General features: G+C 40.3%; 1 protein-coding gene across 1 annotated transcript in view; it reads left to right on the top strand.

Annotated features, from left to right (window-relative positions):
* Nucleotides 1–644: 644 nt before the first annotated feature.
* KLHDC1 (kelch domain containing 1) overlaps nt 645–24925 on the top strand; it is a 30265-nt gene continuing 5984 nt past the window's right edge. The window contains exons 1-9 of the mRNA XM_082317845.1: nt 645–1506; nt 5230–5300; nt 7915–8032; nt 8993–9111; nt 10902–10980; nt 11889–11972; nt 13135–13218; nt 19343–19401; nt 24123–24235. Coding sequence (XP_082173971.1) covers nt 1405–1506; nt 5230–5300; nt 7915–8032; nt 8993–9111; nt 10902–10980; nt 11889–11972; nt 13135–13218; nt 19343–19401; nt 24123–24235 — 829 coding nt within the window. The 5' untranslated portion in view covers nt 645–1404. The remainder of the gene's footprint in view (nt 1507–5229; nt 5301–7914; nt 8033–8992; nt 9112–10901; nt 10981–11888; nt 11973–13134; nt 13219–19342; nt 19402–24122; nt 24236–24925) is intronic.

Here is a 24925-nt window from a genome sequence, read left to right on the forward strand (position 1 = left end):
AGCCTTTCTAAGACATCACATTGTAGCTCTACCCGACCTATAGATCTATAGATCTAGTTTGCCTGTTACACGTTTTTCTTAACTCTTCCAGTTCCTGTGTTTTAACCATCATCCCCCTGCATCATCATTACATTTCTTCATTTTAATATTAGCAGTTACTGACAGGAATAGTTAATGTCTTCCCTCCTAGATCCAACAGAGGAAGCATATGTCCCACTTTCACAAGAAAATCTTTACAATTACTTTTTGGTGTCCTTTTACAGGATGCTAAAGTGCTCGTTTCTCACAAGCTCTACTCTACTACTCTTTCTGAAGAGCTGTACCTGGTTTATTTTGAATTCCATTCATTCCAGCTGGATCCACAACTCAGCTGGAAGGGCAGCGTAAGAGGCTATTGCTTTTCCCAGCCTGCTGTTTAAGGGCAGGCCAACATATAGGAAAGACTCTATAATGGTGGGGATAACAGGGATCGGAAATCCCTCAAATAATGAAAAGCGTGTAGTTTGGGACATGAAGGGAGGTGACCCATTGAGATGCCAACATCAGCTTTATTCTGTTAGTTACCTCCAGCTCAGCACTGGCCCCCGTGCGCAGGTCCTGCGCAGCACCTCCGGTGTTCTCCTCAAGGACTCCCCGCACCGCGGTGCGTAGCTTCGTCCTTCACCTCCTTCCAGGCTGCAGGTCAGAGGGGAGCACTCACAGGATGTTTCTCTCTGGGGTCAACAGTTTGAACTCGTATATAACTGTTTTAATTCCTATCAGCTACCATTTCATAGCTGCTATTTCTGGCGGGAGCATAACTTGTCCCACCTTCAGAGACAGAGCGAGTTCTGCTGTGGTTGTCTTACACCACCTCCCACGTGGAGACCCAACTCTTCCTTCCATTCTTGCACTGGATTTGTGTTTCGGTATCCTATTCTCGGTGCTTTTTAACTCCTCTCGTGCTCTTTATTCACAGGCTTCCGCACGGTTTATTAGGCCTTAAATCTCACACCGTACGGTTCAGCGTGCCTCGCTGGGCAGACGCCGCGTTCAGGCCCACGGCAGGAGTCCGTACCCGCACTGCCAGCGCCCCTTCCAGGCGCTGCGCCGGGACAAACCTGGCCAAGCGCCTCCACACGGCCCCCTCCCAGGCCGAGGCAGCCGGGGTCAGCGGGAGGGCCGCGGCCCGCGGGCACCGCCGGACGGCACCGCACCCGCCTTTAACCCCCGCCCGGCGGCTCCGGGGAGCCCGCCATGGCCCCTGCGCTGAGGGGAGGGTGACGCCCCACACTTTGGACCCTCCTCGCTTCCCGTCCGCCTGAGGGGAGCGACCGGCGGAGAAGCTGCAGCCTCTCCCGGAGGAGGCGGTGGCGGGACGCGAACACCGAGGCAGGCGAGCTGCTTCCTCCTCCTCCTCCTAAGATGGCGGCAGACTCCGCGGAGCAGTTCTGCGTGGCCGAGGAGCGGAGCGGCCACTGCGCCGTGGTGGACGGGAACTTTCTCTATGTGTGGGGGGGATACGTGGTAAGGCGGGAGGAGGCGGCCGGAGGGCGCTGGGGGCGAGGACGAGCAGGGAGGGAGGGAAGCCGGGGGGGGGGGGCGCGAAAAGCCGCACGGCGGGGCGCCGCGCCGCCGCACGGGGGGAGCCGGGCTGAGGGGAGCCGGGCTGAGGGGAGCCCCGGGCGGGGAAGCGGAGGGGGCTCCCCCGTCGCCCTGCCCTGCCCCGCCTCGCCCCCCGCCGCCCCCTCAGCCGGTGCAGCCCCTCGGCGAGCCGGGAGCCGAGCGCTGTTTACCTCAGCGCGGGCGCTGATTGGCTGCCGGGGCAGCGCGCCCCGCAGGGGCGGGCGTTTTAAATGGCGGCGGCGGCGGCTGCTCTGAGGAGAAGGGTGCGGGTGGCGGGGGGGGGGGGTTCCTCCGTATGCTGCTCTCCTCTCGTCTCTTTGGTCCTTCTCTAAGCATCGGTGCCTCTGCCCGGCGCCCATGGCTGCCTGCTGCTTCGTTTTCAGCTGCCTCCATCACGGAGCACGCGTTGGGGAAGGGCTGGTGGAGCCGGTTTGCTTCCCCTGTCCTACAAACGTGCGGTTCCCGTGTGCTCTGGGAGTGCTTCTCTAGTCTCCCTTCCTCTGTGGGATGACGGCTATAATTTGTGGCTTATTTTTTACCAGTGTGTAATTCTTGTTTCTGAGTTCCTGCATTTTTTACTTGTTAGTAGTTGTGTGTTATGTACAGTGCATTTTCTCCCTTAGAAAGCAGGTCTGTCACTTCAAAACCAAGCTGGTGGCAGACTAAAACCACATCTGCTTTTTTTCCATCAAAAGATCAGTACCAGTTCTGGCATAAGTAAATCCTTCTGACTCTTATGTCTGGATGAATTCAGTCCAAAAGAAAACTATGAATGATGCTACGTTATATGTAGCCAGTTCATTTTATCCACAGTGTTTGTGCATGTTGGCCCTAAAATGTGAAAGTAGCTCTGCTTGGTATTATTCCTGGTCTTGATCAGGTTGAAAACATGTTTCTATTAATGTATTCTGTATTCTTCTATCTATATTTTTCATGGGCTAAGGTAAACTTTCAAATGTGCAAAGCTGGTCCTTCTGTACTTAAGCAAAGAGTTCTAGTTGGGAATTCCTGGATTTAAATTTGAAAATACATTGTATGTTACGAGCGCATGCGATAGCAGGGGGAAGGACATTTCGAGGGCTCTCGGGTACTAGTGGCTAGTTGTCTCTTCTGAAGCACATTATGGTTTACTTTCTGGAAATTGAAATGGGTTTTGGTTGGTTGGGTTTTTTTTAATAACTAAAAACGTTTGACTTAAAAGGTGGGGTAGAGCTAGGCAGCTTGTGGAATTTGAGGAGTTGCTGTGCTCCTGAGCTTGCTTCATTTGACCTGGAAAGGGTTGTGCTGCTGGTGACTACTGAAATACTGAAAATACAGACAGCTACTGCGTACTGAAATACAGCCCCGCAGCTGCGGTAGGAAGCAAGGCAGCAGGGTTTCACTCGCTGGGTTACCCTGGCATGCCTTCTCTAGCCTACTGCATGGCCAGGCTTGCCCAATACCCAACTGTAATGAAACTGAGGAACCCTCGGAGCCTGTAAACTGCTCCCACAGCTTTTCTTCCCTTTGGGGGTCTTTGGTAGGTAGTGTTTCTTGTGACTGCAAGTCACATACGGATTTGAATGCATATTTTGTAGAGTCAAGAAGTTAACCACCTTTAGAATAAATATATATTTAAATAACGTGAGTCATCTGTGATGTACAGGAAGATTTAGTGTCCTTTTCTGGCCTTAAACTCCATAATACTCTGTATAACTATGCAACACCTAAATCGCTGGTAATTCTCAGTAGTTCTCTATGCTTTGGTCTTTAGAAACTAAGGTTGGACTGGCTAGCGCAATATTTTCAAAGGTTTTCTAATAAAGGATCCTGGGTTCATGGCACAGTCAACATGGACAATGTGTGCTAAGTTTAGCAGATAAGCTTTGCAAGCGTTTTTAGTAGTTTTACATATTTATTTGTGGAGAGTATCGTGAAAATCATGGTTACTCTTTAAGCAGTGCTTTACACAGGTAAATCATTTTCTGTTTTTACATTTTACATGTTGATGGTGGACTGCTGCCCAGCTGAATTATTTTTGGCATCAGCGTGTTTGCGCAGAGCTGGTTCTGTAGCAGACGCTCAGCCTCTGACCCCTGACGTGTCTAGATTAAATTGGGTAAACTTGTGCGCTTTGTGAAAGCTGCACGCTGTGTGTAACAGCAGAGCCTGCCTTATGAAAGGTACCTGGCAGGAGAAGCTGGACCAGACATGGTGCGTGATGCCTGATTGGCACCTTTCAAATTGAGAAGGTAATAATAAAGAGTCATTTAAAAGCAAATAATCACTATCAGTAACTGAATTGTTAATAATTAAATTTCAGTTTTGTATTTAACTTCCTCACGTTCATTTAATTTTGATCTACCTTTTTTTTTTTTTTTTTAATATTTACTGACTCTGGTCGCTTACTCCCTCACAGTCTTTCATTTCTTTCTAATGCTAAGACAATAATTAATGGTACAGTTGTTACTCAGCCTGAGTGCTGCAATTGCATTCTTTTGGGCTTCCTTCTCCTGTTTGTTATTTTTCCTCATCATTATTTTCCAAATTATTCTTTCTTTCTGACGTGGCCTCTCTTTGGGAGTCTTCATAGATCTGTTTTCCACAGAAGAATTAATTTTCTTGTTCGTGCTATGGCATAGGTTAAGCTCTTTAATATTTGACATTTTGTTCTTTCAAGTTGCTTCCTTCAGTTGCTGCAAGTAACTCTTCTTTTTGTGCTTTTCAGTTACGCTTTTCTCTACACTTTTCCATTATGCAAAGAATTGCCTCCTAATTACAAGTATCTCCCAAAACAAAAGATGATGAGTTTTAATTCAGCAGATTCAAATCTGGTCTGGTTTATGTTGTTACGCATCTTTCTTGGTAAAACATTAAGTTGGTCAATCTGTACCTTTAATGAGTGAGCCGGAGGAATTAAGTTCCTTATTTTTAAAATGAATACTTTTTTTCTGACTTTTGATTTAGTTGTTGGGTTCTTTACCCAACTGCACAGCCTGGCAAGGTATCAGTTTCTGGAAAAGATAAAAAGGGGTTGTGGAATGAGGAAAAAATCCTTCAGGTGAAGGAGAACCCTCTTTTCCTTAAAGATGCAAAAAGCCCCAAAGAACAGCATTAATACTTTGATGCTCGTCTTTGATGGTCTGTATTTGGCTAACAGTACAGCAAAATTTGCTCAGAGTGATCGCATCAGTGACTGATGGAAAATACTTCCTTTAGTAACAGCATTTTAATAGAGGAGGGAAGCATCTTTGACAGTCTCTCTTAAGATTTTTGTTGGTTTGGTTTTGTTTTTTTTTTTTTTTTTTAAATCCATGGTCATGTTATGGTACTGTTGTGCTACAATCAACAAAGCTCAATGACACCAGGAAACGCCTAGCACAGTATTTCTAATAGCTTCAAAAAATGAAAAACATCTTTTTTGAAGTTCTAGTATAAAATGTAAAATATTAGCATTATTGAGCTGCCTGTTTAAAACTGTAATGATCAGAGCAATAAAGTTGGGGAATGACTTATGCCTTGGTAGGTTATCTCCTTAAGATTATTCCGTGTTGCTAAGTAACATGATTTGGTATTTCATTTTAAAACGTATGGTATATAATGCATAATTGATTTTAAAATTTGCAATTTTTTTTTCGGTTTTAGTCAATTGAAGAAAATGAAGTTTATCTGCCTAATGATGAGCTCTGGATCTACGAAATGGATAGCGGGTTATGGTGAGTTGCATAACTTATATTTAATTAATATATAAAGTTGATCTTTGCATAGATTATAATTAGCTGCAGTGAAAAGACTTACTTCAGTTCCATGAGTTATTGGTCATGTTCCCTGGAGTTTAAATAGCAGATGTTTAATGTGAAGACTGAAGAACAGACATATGTTCTTGCAAATTGCTGTAGGAAACACATTAATTCCTTAAGTATCATTGTTTTTTTCAAGAGGATGTTTGAAATGGCTGGCTTAAGGCTCTGTTGCTAAAACAGGTGCATTTTATTTGTGCGTTTATTTTGGCTTAGTTCTGCATACATTGATTTTTATGTTAAAAGGAATATTTAAACACTGGATATTTGGGTTCTTGATCTATTTACAATTATATACTTTTTGTTCTTACTTGTGTTACAAGTGTATTTGCATAAATAACTTACAACTATCCAGATCTTGCGCATCACTAGCAATTTAATCTTTACATTTTATATTCATTGTGTTCACACATCGTATGTGGGGAGAGATAACAATGGCTATTTTTTAAGATTTCCAGTGGTTTCTATTACAATAATTGCATTTGGTCTTGTAAGGTAGCATGCATTTGTGCTTATATATGTTTTCTGCCAGCTGTCTTTCTAGTCTCCCACCTGTTTATATATTTCTTGCATACCATATTCAGGAGATTCATTGCATACCCATATTCAAGGCAACAATTTGAAATGGAGGGAAAAAGGGAGGAGGGCTAGATCAGGAAGGTGTCTTGTAGTATGTATGAAATTCCACATCTGTGCGGTCAAGTCACTGACTTTGAAAACAACAGTTTGCGTATGGTTAGCTGTGAAGTTCTAGCAAGTCTTTTTTCTTTTTTTTTCTTTTTTTTTTTTTCTATTTTTTTAAGATTGCACCCTCACTGAGACTGTGGTTTGCTGTCTGTTTCTTTTGGTGAAAGGGTTGCCTAAAGCAGCCTCATACTCGTTTTTCACCCCCGATGTCCCCGTATCGGTTGTACTGGTACAGCTGTTTATATGGTCACACGGGAAATTGGATCAGGAAAGCGATCTGGGTTAAATATAACTTTTCTTTTTTCAAGGTTATTTTTAACCTGGATCCGTTCTTGATCTCATTCAGTTTACATCACAGGCAGTGGTACGCGTACGGCTGAGCGCGCCGCAGGACACGGGAACAAGCAGGAATGAGAGGGCAAGAGCAGAGAAGGGAAAGGTGGGCTGGCCGGTGGCAGTGCTGCTGCCAGAGCAAAGCTATTTGGAAGCAGTGCCCTTAGCAGCTGTTAACAAGCGCTGTTTTCCATAGGGACAGGTTACACCCACATCATTCACATCTGGTGATCTAGCGCATAAAAAGCTTTTTGCTTTAATGGCTGCTTCCAGTTCTTTTAGGTCGGTCAAGCGGCAGAACTCAAAGCTGTAAGAATCCTTTTCTCGTGCATAGCCATCAGTGATAGAAGTTGAAGGTGTCTGATAAAGATGCGGGTGTATCCAAGAAGGGAATGAATGGAATTGGCTGAGTCAGCAAGTGTGGTGATACTAGACCTAGCAGAGAGAAGAAAAAGTGGAATCGGGCTTTGAAGGTGGGAGACCATGACTGAGGGGGGAGACCGGGCTAAGGACCCGGTTGGAAGGCACAGAGTCAGGTGGAGAGCTGAGAAAAATGAACGGGAACAGCAGGGGAAGGAAGCTTCAACCAGAAACCGTGGGGTGACAGCAAATGGGATGTCGGCAGCAAAGCTGGGGCAAGGAGTTGGAGTGCCAGCGCGGAGAGGCTGGGATTTGGCTGCTGAATCTACAGAGACTGAAGGTGTGGCAACAAGGTGGAAATCCTAAACAAATCACATGTCCTCTGTGCACGTACGTGTGAGAGGGAAATGCAGGGCCCTGCCTTCTGTAGAAATTTCAGTTCCTAGGAAAGCTCTTTTCAATGCAGAGTGATGATTCTAAGCGCAGTCTTGGCCTAATGCTCAGCCTCGTGAGTTCGGCAGAAAGCGAGTTTTGTCAGGTAGTTGTGTAGTGCTTGAGATTGTGTGATGTTAGGATTTGCATCGCAGGAAGTTACTGGTTTGTACGTGAGAATAGCAAGGAAAAGGCTAGGAGCTGCTGCTGCTGCTGAACAGAGGACTCATTGCTAAAATTGGCATTATTGAAGATTTTTTTATTATGCTAAATGCAGTGCAAAATGCAGTTTTAGAGTGGGTACCAAAATTAGTGAGTACTTCTGACCTTTATTTCTACTTCTGCCTTAGTTTTCCATTTGTTAAGTATCAGCAATACCATGTTCTCATTTCAGGAGTTTTTGGAGTTAAGAGTATTTCCAGGTTTTGAATAATTAATGTTTCAGCTCTACTAATGCTCTCTTAATATGGGCTTCACCTTCAGAAAAACTGAGATGCTTCATAAACACACGCACAATATTCACGTGAAAGTCCTCTTACACCACAGGAGCCTGACTTCGTGTATCAGCTGTAGTTTCTAGTGCTAGCTATGGCCAAAACATTGCAACTGTATTTTTAGGTTTAAGTCTAAAAATTATTAATACATCTGTGTTGGGTTTGTTAATTTTAGCAGGTTTGAAAGCAGCATTATAAGACTTAATGTCTGTGCTAAATTGCAGGACAATGCACCTAATGGAAGGAGAGTTACCTACCTCCATGTCAGGAAGCTGTGGGGCAAGCATTAATGGGAAGCTGTACATTTTTGGTGGATTTGATGATAAAGGATACAGTAATCGGGTATTGTATTCTTTTCTTTCATAGCATGTTGTATTTGAATGCATAATAATGCTGACCTTACTGTTTTGTCTGGTGTACTTTGCATTTGAATGAAGAAATTTAAGGAAAAGCTCTATTTTTGTAGAAAAAGTTTACTTTTAAACTGGCAAAAAACTTTAGTTTTTGTTTTAATGTTCAGCTCCATATATTTTTCTGGGATTTTTCACTGAATCATAGCTTCAGATGAAGACCCATTACATGAAACCTTCTGTATTTGTTTCTGAGAACTGCCAGTGCTTTCCCAATTGCTTTTTTTTTTTTTTTTAAATATGTTGGCAGCCATAATTGAAACTGATCTCAGAATATCCCTTTTATTTTTGCTCTTTGATAGTGATTACCTTTCTTATATAATCAGCTAATAATTAAAGTTAAAATATAGCTACCAGTTTTCATTGTAACTGAAGGCTGGAGTAGCAAAGTAGAGGAAATGAGCTGTTGTATCATTTAGCGTAGATGAAGTCAGGGTTCAGTCCTGGCTAGAAAATAACGGAAATGGAGCCTGTAGTCGGATCTCAGTTTAGTGCTCGGTTCCCAAGCCTTGTTGGTATTTGTGCAGTTACCTGGTTAGGTTAGGCAGAACTACTGACACTTCTGCCAGTAGAATGGAACCGAGAGCTGTTTGGCTCGCCGAAGTTTTTTGCAAGGCTTCAGCTGACTCTGGAAGGAGCAGGAGATGAGCGTTCTGGTCTGGCTGAGAGAAGGCAAGGAAACGTGCTGCTAATTCTCTCGCTTGTTGTGTTCTTGTTGTGTATCGGATTCTTCCTATAGGTTGCTACAACCTGTAAACTTCACTGTCAATTCCTTTTTTTTCAAAGGAAGTAGTGTATTCTGGGGGTGGTGGGCTGTTCTTTTTGCTGGTGATTTGTGCTGGGTTCTTCGACATCATTTATACTGAAAATGTTGTAATTTTTTTCTTTTAAGCTGTATTATGTTAATTTGCGAACAAAAAATGGAACCTATAGGTGGAAAAAAATTACAAATTTTAAAGGTCAACCTCCTACACCACGTGACAAGCTTTCCTGCTGGGTGTATAAGGACAGGTAACACATTAAGAATATTTAATATGTGTTAATTGCAGAGAGGAAGTACTATAAAGTGAAGAGAACACGGGTTTGGGATTCATGAAACTCTAATTCTTAGCTTGACTTGCTATGGGATTTTGTGTAACTCTCCTAACAACTTTCTGCCAGAGTTTTCTCACATGTGAGCTGAATTAACGGTAAGTATAAACCCACTTTAGGAGAGGGTTGGGAAATGTAGTGAAAGTTTCTGGAATGCTTTGAGACTTTAGATAAAAATCACTATGCATCTATTACTTATGGTTTTAATTTTAACACGTTAAAAGTCAGTATACAAATTACATTTTTTTTTGTTACATTATGTAAGCATTAAATTATTACCTGCAATAAAATATATTTAGTATATTTTCAAGGATTTTAATAGCATACAAATGCTGACAATTGCAGAGGCATTTCAGTGAGTATCTTTATTTTCTAAGAACAAAGTCAGCGTAGATATTTGTGTTGTAAAAGTTACTGAGTGTATTTGGAAAAAATACTTAGCTAAAAATAAATACTTCACATTTTGTGTTTATTATGGAAAGTGTCTGGATATTGTGGCATGTGCAGTCACAAGAAAGTGACATGTCAGTGATTTGTTATAAAAGTTATTGTAAACAAGAAAGAATGTGATATACAGTGAACACTATCAAATGTAAATGATGTATCTGTTTCTGGAGTCCACAGCTAGAGGGGTTCTGCATAAACTGTATAATGCCTCTCAGCACTGTATCTTGGTTTTGTAATTCTAATTTAACTGCAAGACATACGAAATTACGTATATTTGAACAACTTCTCCGGAGCTGTTAATACAAGATTATTCAAAACTAAATTAATCTATTCAGAGTATCATGTAATCCACATACTGAGAAAATTACCTACTTGAGGTGGCAGAGTGTAACCTTTTCATTTACAAAAAGTATTTGGGGACAAGCTATGCACCTTTTCAGAAGTATACCTTAAAGTTTCACAAGATGTGAATTTGCAGATGAGGATGTCGCGGTGTATTGCACAATGCTTTCAGTAACTCTGTTTCCCTAGGAATGTCAGTCTGGAATGACCTTCACCATCCCATCATTTCCTAAATTGCCTTCTCCCAAGATCACTAACAACTATACCAAATATCCTCAAATGTTGAAGTTAAACAAAACTTTAGGAACCATTACTTATGGATGGCCATTTCATGGGTGGAATTTTAGGCTGGGAGGTGTGTAACAATACTTGCAATGCAATATGTTCAGTAGTGCTTAGTTGAAAGAATCTCTGTATAAGCTAGGGAAGGGCTTTGTGGGTCACAGGCAGTCTGTGGGCTGAGCCTTGGGAACACTTGTTGTGAAAAGCCGTATACAGAAGGCTAACAAACATAGCAGGAGCATAGGAATTTCAGTAAAAAGGGCAGGAATTCTAGCAGAAGCATAGGCAGTTCACTGTCTTGCGTGTTATGTGTCATTTTGAGGCTCGTGTCTGAAAATGTGACTGTGATAAGCTTGGGGATGGAGGAATAGAGAACAGGGACTTTGAGGTATCTTGAACCTCCTTCCTTGCTTCTGTGGATTTCTGTCAGGGTTGTCGAGGAGTGTAACAATATTACCTTCATCTCAGTAAGGTTTTCTGTGTAATTAGGTGCGATATTTAAAGTATTTTAATTTGTCTATATTATTAATAGCACAGTAGGTAAACCAAAATTTGAAATTAATTATTACAGCTTATTCATTTGAATGTTATTTACAAAACAGCTAAGTGAACTTATTTTTTTATTGTTATTCTTTTAGGCTAATATATTTTGGTGGCTATGGCTGTAGGAAGCATAATGAACTGAGTGATTGTTTTGATGTCCATGATGCATTTTGGGTAAGAGATTTGTCATAATTTAGAGTGATCTGTCCTTTCTGATTGTCAAAACGTGATCTTTTATACTATCCTCAGTAAGTATGAAAATCTGTCTGATTTTTCTTTTATTTGTAGCATCAGCAGAAATGCAAATTAGAATCTTCTACTTAGATTTGAAATCTCAGATATTGCATGTTGGGAGCGGTGGGTGTTCAGTGTATTCCACGTACCCAGTGCTAGGCTTTGAGTGCAATGAAACAAAATGCTGTCAAAGCAGGAACAAAGGCAGTACTTTAAATCTGAAGACATATTTTAAATATAAAACTCCCAGAAATTTTTAGAATTTATTTCCTTGAAGTAACGGTAGGGAATTTATAGCTTCACAAGTCAAACTGACAAATACTTTTGGTTAATTTCTTTAATTTGGTATCCAGAGTAAATGCCATTAGTTTAAGATGCCTGGATTAGCTAGTTTCCTATAATGATTTCTTACAGCTAATAGAAAGAAGGAGACTGATTATGTAGTGACAAGAATTAATAAGAAATAGATATGCATTCAATGGAGTATCGATCCTTATAGCAAATGTTAAATATTGACTTACAGAAATGTATTTCTTTGTACAATATATTTATTTCTCAGTATGTTGCACTCGGAATTAGAAGGTAGAATTTGTCTACTGCAGTGACTGGTGTCGGAGCCCAAAACCCATTTTCAAAAGCGTCATCAGCCCTAACATTCCCAAATGCTGTTGACCTTCAGCTAGACCTGAGCTGCTGCATTGTTATTAAAAATATTAACAGACGTTTCTTTTAATAAAATTCTGTACTTAGTTTATTTTCTGTTCACTTCTAGGTTTGTGTCCTTTAATAAGCACAAAGACTTTAAAACAGAATAAACTTATTTTTAATTTTTTAACTTATTTTTTTAGGAAGGACAGATATTCTGGGGATGGCATAATGATGTTCATGTTTTTGATACAACCACACAAACTTGGTCTCAACCAGCAATTAGAGTGAGTGGTTTTTAGTCTTGTCTTTTGACACAATTGTGATTTTACTGCATTTTGAGTAGTTATTGTGCTCTAGAAATTGATGTTGGCAGAAGTAATTTGAATATGTTTAATATCGCTCAGGCTTGTAACATTAAACAGGAGGACACTCAGTGCATCTGAAATGTGGAAAATTCAGAACCAATATGAATTTTTTTTCCCACAGGATGTTACTAGACTGGTGTTTTTTCTATAATGTGGTTCTGATGCAAAAAATATTCTAAGCTTCAGAGAGGGCTGAAAGAATAACAGTAGTCTTGAAATCTAGTCTCTCTTGATTCATTATTCAGCTTTTACAGGCTTAAAAAAGGCAAGGGGAGAGATGGTAATTGAACAAGCATCTCCCAGTCACGCTATATTGTTAGAATAAACAGATCAGGTGCTCTTCGGCAAATACATTATTTTAATAGTCTTCCAAAGGAGCATGTGTACTTACTTTACCAGTAAAATAGTAATGCACACATTTCTATTTATTGATATTAATATGATAGTATACTATAATGGTTCATAAAATCCTGGTGAGTTTAAGAAAGAACTCAGTAGAAGTATATTGTAATGAGTGTCTGACACTGTTTTATAGTCTTTATGGGATGTTCTAAAATGCAAAAAATTACCTTTGAAAAGTAAAAGCCAATTTTACTATCTTTATTTCTGATTTACACAGGGAATACTTTTTGGCATGTGGCTATTGGATGTAACATCAAATTTTAAGATCTGATTTCCAGAGATTTTTTTACCAGTTCCTGATGGTTCGCACTTTGGAAAAATAAAGCTGCACAGGACACATCAACAATAACTGATGTGCTACTGTAATTTTATGCTTAGGAATTAAAGATTAATTGAATTTCACTTAAGTAAAGCAATGATAAATCAGATCAAGAGGGAATATATTAAACATTAGCTACTGAGGGAACTCAATTAAAGCTGTCCTTGGCAAATATGTATATCCTCTAATGTCTGTGAAGTCTTGGACATGACTACAAATTATTTCCTTTTAAAGTTGCAGTTCTGGCAGCATATTGATGCATGTTGGCCTTACTTTTGCAATCTCTGTGGTACTGACTTGCCAGTAGCATTGGCTGGCACTTTGATGATGTTCTGAAGGATCTTATTTTGGTTCTTTCAGGGTGGAGATCCACCTCAGCCTCGAGCAGCTCATACATGTGCTGTGCTGGGAAATAAAGGTTACATCTTTGGAGGACGAGTGCTGGTTAGTGTTTAATTAAAACTTTTTACTGTCAGTAATATTATTTCCTTGGCAGTTATTTTTTTTATAGCAAATTCTTTTTGTAATAGAAAAAAATGCAAAATATTTTTGGCCTGACCTGTATGTTAGAGGCGTTGAATCCAGGATGCTTCTTTTCATCCCAGTCTACAAAAAGAGGAGTCTGTCTTTCTGTCTGTAGCATTAATGATGAAGCATATACTGTCCCCAAAAGGGAAGAAACAGATGACTGTATGGTAAATGCAAACGTTTATAAATCAACAAAAATGGCTGATGTATGTGTAACCTCTGCAGGAGATGGTTCTTTGAGAGTGGAGCAGAAGCAAGCCTGCTGATAGACCAGGTTTAAATAAATGACGAGATGCTAGCATTCTGTGCTTGCTACAGCTTAGCAGATCTATACATCAGACCTGCTGGCTTTTTTTTCCCCGTTTCACTTAATGAAATGCTAGCAACTAGTAAATATAACTGGGATTTTAGCTTGTGCTTCTCCCCCTGGCCCCCGCTCCCTGCTGAAGAAAGAGGAAATGTGTAAGAACAGTCAATTTCTCACGTACTCATCTCTCACACCCTGATGTTTACCTTCTGGGAAAGCGAAGTTCAGAATAGCAGTTGGGATACAAGATTTTATATTTACAGTTGCAACATGCGGTTCTGAACGGTAGGAAGTAACAGATCTCAGTTGGCTTTATAATTTAAACTTTTGTCATTTTTTGCACATAAGTGACTGAAATACAGATGTCTGGAAGAGCAGCAAGTGATTATAATGTCTGGATACAGAGGTATTAGTCTCCATACGTTCAAGCTGGTACAGATGCTGCAGCATGTTACCTGATAGCACAGGTCCTTCCAGTCCTGTTCAGCCTCTCCTCTGCTCTCTGAATGCCAACTTTGCAGTCTCAGTCTTTACCTTTAGCATGCTCTGTGCCCTTGATACAGCAATATGTGAAGCACACTGTAGAGATTGCTGTTAACAGCTTTATTCTGTGCATCCAGTATAAGCTCTTTACTGCAAGAGTAAGGCTTGTATTTGCTTTCTGACTAGTTGATCCAAGACTGTACCATTTAATACACTGTGGGAGGATCTTAAATGTGTTGTCCCTTAGGTAATAGTTAAAGGCAGCATAAGAGCTGTCTGTTTAGGATGCAATCAGTGCATACTTAAATCAAGGCTAGAATCTTGCTATAATCTTAACTTTTTTTAAAAAAAAAAAAAGTCATAGGCATCATCCCCCGGTTGTCTGTACCTAACAAACTTGAAGCCACCACTGGTAAGCGAGGAGATACTAAAACCTCTCAGCCACACACTTAATTTTCCTAGTACTAGTCAGAGGACATTTTCTCTTCAGTTCTCTGCTGAAGCATTAATGTAAGAATTTAAGCTTGAGGCAGCAATCCAATATAAAAAACATATTCCTGTCTTATGTCTGAAAATAAGGATGGTAGTAGGTAGTCTTAACTAATGCAGGCTCCCTTATCGTTTGTACGTTTTTTTGCAAGAATAGTTTCTTTATGGGCTGGAAAGCGCACCAACTGTTTTTAGAACTGCTGCAAAAGCATAGTGAAGATAATATTTTTAAAGGTCTCTGTATGAGCTGGAGTTTATAAGGAATGTGAGAAACAGATTCTGTAAGGCAAGTAAAAAAAAAACCTCCTAATTTAAGTTACTGTGTACTCTTCCATATTTTTTTAAATTTACGTTTTTAGCTCTTTTTACCTTTAATTATATTCAGCTAAAGGATGAGACTTGGTGCTTTCTATCTCTACTACTGTGAAAAGTAACAGTGAAGAAGCTTTTGAAAGCCCTCAGTGCTGCATTTCTATAGTTCTGTTAGATGAAAGAGAAGGAATTAACTGTTTGGAAATGCCCTCCAATGAACATATGCCAACTTAATCTTGGCAAGCTGCCCTAACCTAAACCCTGTATTCTCAAGTACTTGCAAATAAAACAGGGTAAAATTGCACTTTGTTCCCTATGCCCTGTTTTTCATGCTGTAAAAGCTGTACTCTCCGGCAGTGCTCTTCTCGGGGAAAGTCTACAGTTCTGTTACAAAATGGCTTACTCCTGCTTGCTCAGACAGAAACCAGACGTACAGATCAAGGCAGGTTCAGAATGGCCACCCAATGGCCAGCCAGTTTTTCAGTTTGAATCGCCTCCCACAGCTTCAGGAAAAGTTTTTACCCAAGTACCTTTTCAGAGCAATCAGAAAAGAAAGTAACTGAAATTGATCCTGTTTATTCTTACCATTCTGCCTTATGTGGCCTTTCATACAGGCTCACAATCTCTGGAATTGTTGCTAAAGCCCCACCTCTTGACTGAGAGAGACCGGCACGCAGTAGCTTCCAGAGCTGTAGGTTTGGACAAACTTGATTTGCAAATAACTCAGGAAATAAAGGGATATTAAAGAGATTGAAAAAGTATCTAGTCTTACTTGGATCTTGTGCGTCAGCGTTAGCTGTGCCAGGCTAAGCGAGCCCTGTGCCTCTGCTACGGACTCGCTCTTTCGTGTCTGCTGTATAAATGAACTCTTGCTAACCACAGCTGAATTGAATCCTGCTCCTCATTTAGCAAGCCTGCAGACATGAGAGGGAAAGAATCCTAGATGTGAAGAAGTAAACACGCAGCTCAGGACCTTCTGGCCTACCGTTTATTTCTGAGCACTTCCTCAGCCTTCAAAGCCTTGCTCCCTCTGCCTTTTGTTAGCAAGGGCTATCTCTGTGTGCCGCAGAGGTCTGCGCACCAGAAACAGAATAGCACTGAGCGTTGTGCCCAAGCTAGTTAGGGTGGCTGCGCTGTGCCTGTTGCAACTGAACTGCTTTGTAACTCCAGCTAGGATTCTCATGCAGCCTCTGCAAGTGAAATTATTGGTAACCTGGAGCTCGCCTGTCATTTCTCCACTGTGCTGTTGCATGATTAGATGTGCCCTGAGAGGACATGCCCTCTGGCTTCTATTTAACTCTGACTATTTGACTACAGGATTCAGAAATACAAGAAGGCTCTGATCTGAAAAGGTTTTTCTCTTCCTCAGGCAGCATCAGCTTCCTTAATAACCATTTGCTAAATTTCAGTGAAACCGCTTGGGAACGGTGTCGGAGAAGAGTAAAATTTTGGAAAGCTCTATTTAATTTTGTAGGAGAGCAGCAAGTGTAATTTTCACCTTAGTGATACTCTAGTATTGATTCGCTTTCTATCCTAGAAATAAAAGGAAGGCAACTTATAAAGGTTAGGGAACATTCAGTGGGGCTTGAGGAATTAATGTAAGTCGTGAAACAGGAAAGGAAAGCTAATGACATCAGAAAACGCTACATTTCCTGACAACAGGAGTAACTCCTCCCCAAAGGATGAAGTCGCATTTCTCCATAAATTAAGGAGCAAATACGGGGTTGCTCTGCTCCTCCTTCTCCTTCTAGTTCACCATAATACAAATCTTCCCAGGGAAAAGGCTCTACAAGGAACCAGAAAGGGCCAGGAAGTGTCATGAGGCTTCTCCTATTCATCTTTCTGGGAGGAAAGGGCACCTTTTTCCAAACTTGGAGCTAGAACTGGTAAAAGAAGATGATGATGATGATGATCAAAATCAATTGTACCAGGAATCATTTGAAAACAGGCTCAGAAGTATTATGTGGACTCTGTTCCTCCAGGTAAGCCCCTGAAAAAACAGAACTGGGAGAAAGTGGGAAGGAAGGAGAGTTAGTCCGAAAGTCGATGCAAGTCTCATGTTTGATTTAAGTGGAAAGTTTTCATGTAAAGAATGATGCAGTAATAAAACAAAGTCTTTCCAGCAGCTCTTCACACATCTGATGCCTTAATGTATGCATGTTTATATTTCCTGTTATCCTTTCTGTCACTGAAGATCAGAAGATACGTTGAACTGCAGTCCTTCTCTTACAAAGATTTGATCTGTAATAGCTGATTGTAAATCTCAGAATGGAAAGCTGCACAGAGTTTGCTGTAACAGCAGTGAGCTGCAAATATGTCACCCTTAATGCCTTTCATCGTGCTAGAAAGCTAATCCTGAGACGAAGCAGATCCTGGTTAATGTTTACGAGGCTGCAAATAAATGAACATGCTATAGCTAAGTAGGATGTCTTAAGGAGTCCTTGTAGCTCAAAGGGAAACGCAAGCCCTCTTACGAGGCTTGATGCCTTTAAGCCCATTAAGAATCATTTTAGGATTATCAGCTAAATGATTAAACATAGTAGGTAGCACTTACAAATACGTGAGAACCTGCAAGAAAACTTTGCATGTGGCAAGTGACGATACTATAACCTGACCGTGCGCTTTACAGTTTCCCAAATAAGGGTTGGGTAGAAAGGCATTTTCATTTGTTAAAGCTATGTTAAAGGACTGAATCTTAGACATAAATGTCCAACTGGTGCTGTGTTTTGAATTCAAAATGAGGTTGATGTAATTATGCATCTGTCAATCTGTTGACTCATGAGAATGTAAAGATTATAATACATTGATTTCCCAGGGACCAAGAAACTGAAAACTGCTCTGTCTTCTGCCTAATGCCTAGGAAAGGAAAGTCAGCGAGGAGCTCTTGAACAGGATCTTCTTGAAACCTTAATTACCAACATAGCAGCAACTTCCTTTCTTCCCTTTCTTTAATAGACATCCTCCGTATCGAACTGTGTTATTGCAAGATGATGAAATATTTTTAGTTCTAGAGGCCAGGATGTTGCTTTCTCCCCACCCTACCCCCAAGTGTATAGCTGTGTACAGGTACAGCAGAAGATACTAAGAAATTGCATTTTGCTTTCTGCTTGTATAACTTGTTCCTCATCTCCTTCAAAGCCATCTGAAGGAGCAGGAACCTGCGTAGACTTGTCATGGAAGACAGATCTGTTCCACTAGCTGTCAGTTGGACCCCACGTTATTGTTACAGTCGCCCTCTTGCAGGGATAAAGTTTCTCGGGCAGTGCACAAAAGCCCTTGCATTCTGCTATTCTTTAGCCTACTGGCCTCTCTGAAGGCGCTCCCAAAATGCTAGTTAACAGTCTCTTCCCTTGGACAGAAAAGGGCTAGCACGTACTTGATCAGAGGAGGCCGTAGCTATCCTGAAAACCTTGCTGTTTCCTGAAATACCCCGAGAGACTTTCCATAGCTCTGATGCACAGCTTCGGAAGTCTCAAACTCACTCACTGGCTGAGTTCTCAGGGGTAAAACTACTCCTATTCTGACTTAAATGACAAGTCTAGTTTCTGCCTCAAAGGATCTGCAAGCTGGAGAAAGGCTTATTCTAATAGATCTATGGACTACCCTAGGAGAAAAGAAATTGTAAGGTAAGGCAAGATATATTTCCCTACTTCTCAGATATTGTTTTGTAGTACCTAGGGGAATCACAAATATCAGTCAAGTGTATTGCGAGCCATTGAAAATATTGCTATGGTCTAAAGCAAAGAAATTCTTTCTTATATCCCCCCCCCCCCCCCCCCCGATGTTTCTAAAGCAATTACTTTCTTCATCTCAAAACAGAGGCAGGTATGCAAGTGTATTGATTTCCCCTTGTTCTTATTGACACATTCTGTTACTTTTATGGCAAATGCTAAAGGGTCATAAAACGTTGTTGTTGCTAGTAGTAACTTTGCGAAAGGGCTTGCCTTCCGGAAAAGAGAGAAAAACACAGATGTGATGAACTTTTTGTGGGATGGCATGTACTGAGTACAGTACCTACGAGAATATTTCAAGGAATAAGTGCCCAGGCAGGAGGATGCATAGTTCTGAACAGAACGCAAAGAAAAATAATGAGAGGAAGCTATATGTAAGAGTATTTATACCTTCTGCAATTACCTGCCAGGAATTCTATGGACAAAAATTGAATACCTTTGCAGGAACTGAGTACCACATATTAAACTACTATTAAAAACTAAGATTGGCCCCATAGTGCCATTGCATTACTGTAATATTCCTGACAGTTGCATGGGTTTTTTGAGAAGAAATGCTTTTCATCTGCCACATAATACAGAGTTGTTTTAAGGCACATGGGTATGGTTTTCTTCAAAATATTGTTACTTGGAATATTCTGTCTCGGGAAGGCCTCGCTGAAATACTTTGCTCATTGATTGCTTAATATAACACAACTGGGATTTTATTTATTTGTTTTAGCAAACTAGAATGAATGATTTGCACTGCCTGAATTTAGACACTTGGACTTGGTCTGGAAGGTAGGTTTCTCTCTATAACACTTAAAGTTGAATGTAGCAGATTGAAACATATTGTTAAATAGTTCCAGTGCTAATTTTGTAGCTTTTCCGAGAGGAGAATGGGAGTTTGGGGACTATTTTAACAGCTGTTATATTGTGATTTCAATTTAATTTAATTTGGTAGTGGTTACTAAGCTTTTTCTGTTCTGCACCAAAGCGTTGATGATGCTATTTTAAGCACAGCATGCAGTGATTTAACATCCTCATTTTCAAGATGGGTACATTTATCCATATGGAATTTTAGTTTGGATGTCTTTTTGAATACTGTTTTTACTATCTATATTTGGCTCGTTATGGTACAGAATGGGGAAGGATCTCCCCCCTCCAAGATAAGCATCTTAACCACTTTTTTAAAAATCAAGTAAAAAGCATGACCTAAATATTTCAGTTTTAAACTCAATCAGGTATTGGTATACTTCCTAAGATTTGTTTGTTTGCACGTAGCATTTATGATAGTGCCTACTACACGTGTAGAATCGGTGGATAGATTGTTAGCTGATAGACTACCCTGGAGATAAACAGTAACTGATGGGCGATAACCACTGTTCTGTTCCTATTCTCAAGATAACCTAATAATAATTTCATAAAATTCACGAAATACCCCTTTCCTGAGCATGTGTCAGTACTGATCCTGCTCCAGGGCTTTGTGCTTCAGGCACCTGCGGTGGGCAGCTTTAATCACCCGTGGCTGCCGATCTGATCCTGCGCTACGTGTGTTCCTCTGCCCCGAGCCGAGAGCAAAGCCAGGGAGTAGGCGCAATCCCCCATCCGTTCTTTCTTGCTGCTGATGGCAGCAGGACAAAAGTCCCACAGCGTCCTTTCAAAAAAACTTCTCTTTGAAGATGTCTTTAATTAGCACTTATGATTAACTAATCGGTTTAATTCCCCTTTTTCTTTGCTGGCTGTTTTAAAATTAAGTGTTCTACCTAAATGATAGCATTGTCCCTCTTAGACTGTGTAACTTTACCTCTGAGTGGATTGATTATTCAGATTAGCTGCTTGCCTTTGTTGTTGTTGTTGCAAGAGCAGCGGCGGTTTGGCTTGCTTTATGCCGCTTTAAAAAAAGGAAACCTGTGGCAGTAGAGTGACAAGTCAATGAAAGGAGCTTCAAGCCCTGGAGGAGGAGTGCCAATGTCAAAGTTCTGTCTTAGTCCTCATCAGCCAGTCTTCCCTTTTCTTTGGCGTATGAAAGCTAATATTGAAGTTCTTAAAAAGTCTTTTCTGTTCTTGACCTGACTACAACAGGCTGATTTTACGCACGTACACACACATATCCTTAGACTAAGGATGGTAATACTAAATGCAGCCGTTCCTAAAAACTGAAGGTTGTTCCAATACTCAATTATTTCTATATTGTGATCCAAGAATAGTTCACAAGACTTACCCAGGAGTTAGTGTAGAGTCTGATCGTTATAAATTTAGGAGCCTACTATCCAGCCATTCTATAGCACCTCTGCAAAGAGTCTTTGAGAGACCGAAAAAAAAGAGATTTAAGGGAGACTAAAAACAGATATTCAAGAGAGACTAAAAAAAAGATATTTAAGAGATTAGGAAAAATAGAGTCTTTGCGGAGTGTCTGCTGCTGTGCTGGCACCTCGCAGGAGGCAGAGCGTTCATCTTTATTCGTATCTAGAGAAATGTAATTCAGACTATCACAGGTGGCAGAATTTAGATCAGCCATTGTCAACTGCAAATCGGGGAAAATAAATAAAAAAAAAAGGGTACTTTCCTAGGGCTAGATGATGTTTTCTCCAAATAATTTATTTGTGGCTATTAATTATCTGTTATGGTAAAATCATCTCATATTACCAGGCCACCTATCAGCATGCACAAACATACAATACCTCTTAGCATGATTTCATCTCCTAATTACAAGAGGAGGAAAAATGGGTGTATCTTTCAGGACGATATCAAATTAATACTTACATTTTGACTTCAGTTTACAGTCTGTCTTTGCAAATTGTTTGCAAAACTATTTCTGGCTACACACTTCCTCTCATAAAATCGGTAGCGGTCGCTGTGTTAGAAACTGGGCATTTGTAGGGATCATCTCCAATATAAAGAACTTGGTCCCAAAAGTCCCGTGATTCCACACACAAACATTGTAAAATAAGACAGAGTAAATAAATAAAACAGGCCAGGGTTTGGCTTTTTTTCTCTCTCTTTTTTTTTTTTTGTCTGCAATTCACATAGCAAATAAGTTCTTGCTGAGACCTATAAAGTTATGTATTAACAGTGTGAAGTAAAGAAAATCACTCTATATCCTTTGAGTACCAGCAACAGTTTTGAATCGTTCGAATCAGACAGTCCATTTCCAGCTGAAAACTGCCTCTAAAAAGCCCTAGTGTCATTCCAGTATTTTACAGGGGGGGGAATTCCTTCAGACTTGTTTGCTGTCAGTGTATTTTTCCCTCCAGGTATTTCTTGCAAGGAACCTTTCCTTTCTTTATGCTCTAGCTTCACATTCCTTTCTAGTGAAATTTCTGATCCAATGCTGAATGAAAAATTGGGCAGGATACAACCTTTCTGGTCTTGATAGCAGAATTATCTCAGGCATTCTGCAGCTGCACAGAGATTGCCTTTGATTGCCCATGTGAATTCTCACCACATGAGACTCAAGGATTTAATACAGATTAAAAAGTTGGGCTGTCTGAACGCTGCTGACCAAGACAAGTTGACTGCAGGTGTTTGAAGTTCTTCTGTACAGATCTCCCAGCGAGGAGGATTTGGCTTGTGCAGTCCGACATTCAAATTCACTTCTTGGACATCCTCTCCGAAAAGAAAAATTCCAAATGCAATGATGATTTTATTTAAAGCCCCACGGTTTTTCATTAACCAGTCATGTCAGATTTTTTTCTTATTCAACTCTATGCAGGTTTATTGAGGAATTGCGTAATATTAACATATTAATCCAGGAATATCTTCCACATGAGATGGCAATTTTTATTTTAGTTGCCGCTACCCAGAAGTTACCTTGCCTTCCCTGAGCTCCACTGACCTGTTATTCAAAATGTTCAATATTATGTTATTTCTGTTACTGTGATCATTTTCTCTGTCAGTAGCAGGAAAGATTGAAATGTTATCACCCGTCAGTATCTGGTATATATTTTTCTAAGCATCAAAGCCTGTTGTATCTCAGCACAGTCTGCCTCTTTTGCCAATTTTAGAAGCATCTTATACAAGAGTTGTGCGAAGCAGGCACTCAAACATTGTGACTTGGCTTCAACTTCAGTGCCAAATTTAGTAGGACAGTTTTGCAATCACTGTTTAATTAGCTATGATTCTTCAGTCTTTGCTTCCAGATGGAGAACTGCTTAGCAGTCCCCAGCAGTGAAGTTCCTCTCGCTGAACTGCAGATGCCTGTATTACTCACCCCAGGCTTCCTCTGTGCTCAGTGAAGAGAAACAGGCGCTTCTTGGGCACAAGACAACTGCTGCTAAGGTAGACATCTAAAATAAATCACGAGTTGTGCTTTTCAAGGACCTGTTTCTCTTCATTGATTATAAAGGAATTATGAACAGCGCAGACAGTCATCTATGTTGTAGCTTGAGCACACATCTGTGTCTATTACACTCGCCTCACTTTAACAAAGTGGAGGAAAAAAAAAGTAACTGGTTCTTTGAGATAGAGTCTACCTGCATTGAACGTTCCTTTCTCGCCCGCTCTGGACAGTCTCCAGCTAAGATTCTGACCCCGCAAGAGAGCCTACAGGTGTTGGCACCTGCTTTTTCCATCCTCTTTCCAAAATGAGGACATATCGAGCGTGCGGTGGCCTAGATTCTTTGTGTCTAACTTTAGGTACTTTACAACAGAAGTTGCCTCTCTGCTTAGTATCAAGATACTAGGTGGGCTGATGCCCTCTGGAGGTCCTTCCTTTTCTCTGCTGGATCCTCCTCAGACAACCGTACACCTAAGTGCCTAAGCGAAGATAATGGGAATTCAGGCCACCCGCCCTTTTGTTCAGGTTCTTTGCTCCTCAGATTCTCATCTCAAGCATACCTAATTGTGCAGCTAAAATTAAATCCACAGATAAAATCTGGAAGAACTATATTTTTGTAATATGACCAGATTTTTAGAGTAGTAAACCTACATATGTTTTGTACTTAGGAATTCCACTTTTTACTAAAATTTATCTCAAAGTTTGGGTGACCCACTGTTGTCTTAAAAGGCACAATGGTTGAAGAGGTAGTAGCTTTTGGACAAAAGGTAAAGCCACAATCCTTGTATCATTTAAGACAGTTTTCCTAGGAGTGGAGAGACTGCAGCCCCTTGGGATTCATTAAATTTTATCTCAAATAACTGAGTCTGTTTACCTACATGTCCTGTGCAGTTTATTTGAATATATAGGCCTGCCTTTGCTGTCCTAAGTGCTTTCAGTTGTATGTTAAGGAGTGGCTGTAGTGATCTTAAGAAACCAACCAACCAACCAAACTAACAATCAATGTTTACATTTGATATTTACATAACTGATTGTTCAGAGAACAATTATTACAAGAAATTACTTGGTTTAGATTTGAACACCGCTCTGCTCGAGAGTGAATTCAGATTGCGTAAGTGCAGCTTTTTCACTGGGAAAATAGCCAAGCTTGTTCTAGGACAGACTAAATTAACTGTTAAATTTTCTGGCAGGTTACTTTTCAGCATTCTTTGTAAAATTGTTTTTGTTTATTTGTTTCACCAAGAATTAATATCAGTGGAGAGAAACCAAAAGATCGATCCTGGCACACGTTGACTCCGATAGGAGATGACAGACTCTTTCTTTTTGGTGGACTAAGTTCTGATAATGTCCCTTTAAGTAAGTAATTTAGAGATTATCATTCTATTGTACACTTTAGTACTAACCTCGTATAGTATGCACACTTGTTGTCTTTCTCAAACTACTTAGACCTAAATCTTGTTACAGAATTTTCATGGTGCTTGAATATTTCTCTAGCTATCTTATTACTTTTATAGAAATGTAGGAGTACATTGTGTAGTACAGTGAGAACGTATGATAATAAATCTTTCATCAAACTGTCTTACCATCTAAAAGAATAAAGGCAAGAGTCTCACGCATTCCGATATGAGCAAGGGGTAGCTTTCGATATCAATAGCAACTGCAGTAAGAAGATACAAATAATAATGTCGACATAATGTAGATTTCTGGATGAATAACAAATCACAGCTACAAAACGTTAAATGGGAAGTAGCGTGGTCATATGCAGAGTTCCTTTTCTAGAAAAGGCAACTTCTTTTCATGAAAAAATTTGAAATTAGTGAAAGGAGCTTTAAGTGTCACCGATATATTTCACTGGGAGGGGGTGATTTTCAAAGGGACATTGACCTGTTTTCTCAGTGTAGCTAAAAGAAAAAAAGTAAGTGTATTTTAATTCCAGATTCCAATGCAGTGAGCTTTCTGTGACTGAATGGTTAAGTTAACTTGCATCTTTTCAGTTTTTGTAATTTAATGTGGTGATGATGTTACTGTTATCTTAATATAATGTCC

This window comes from Platalea leucorodia, assembly GCF_965183815.1.
Source record: "Platalea leucorodia genome assembly, chromosome: 7".
NCBI classification, from domain to species: domain Eukaryota; kingdom Metazoa; phylum Chordata; class Aves; order Pelecaniformes; family Threskiornithidae; genus Platalea; species Platalea leucorodia.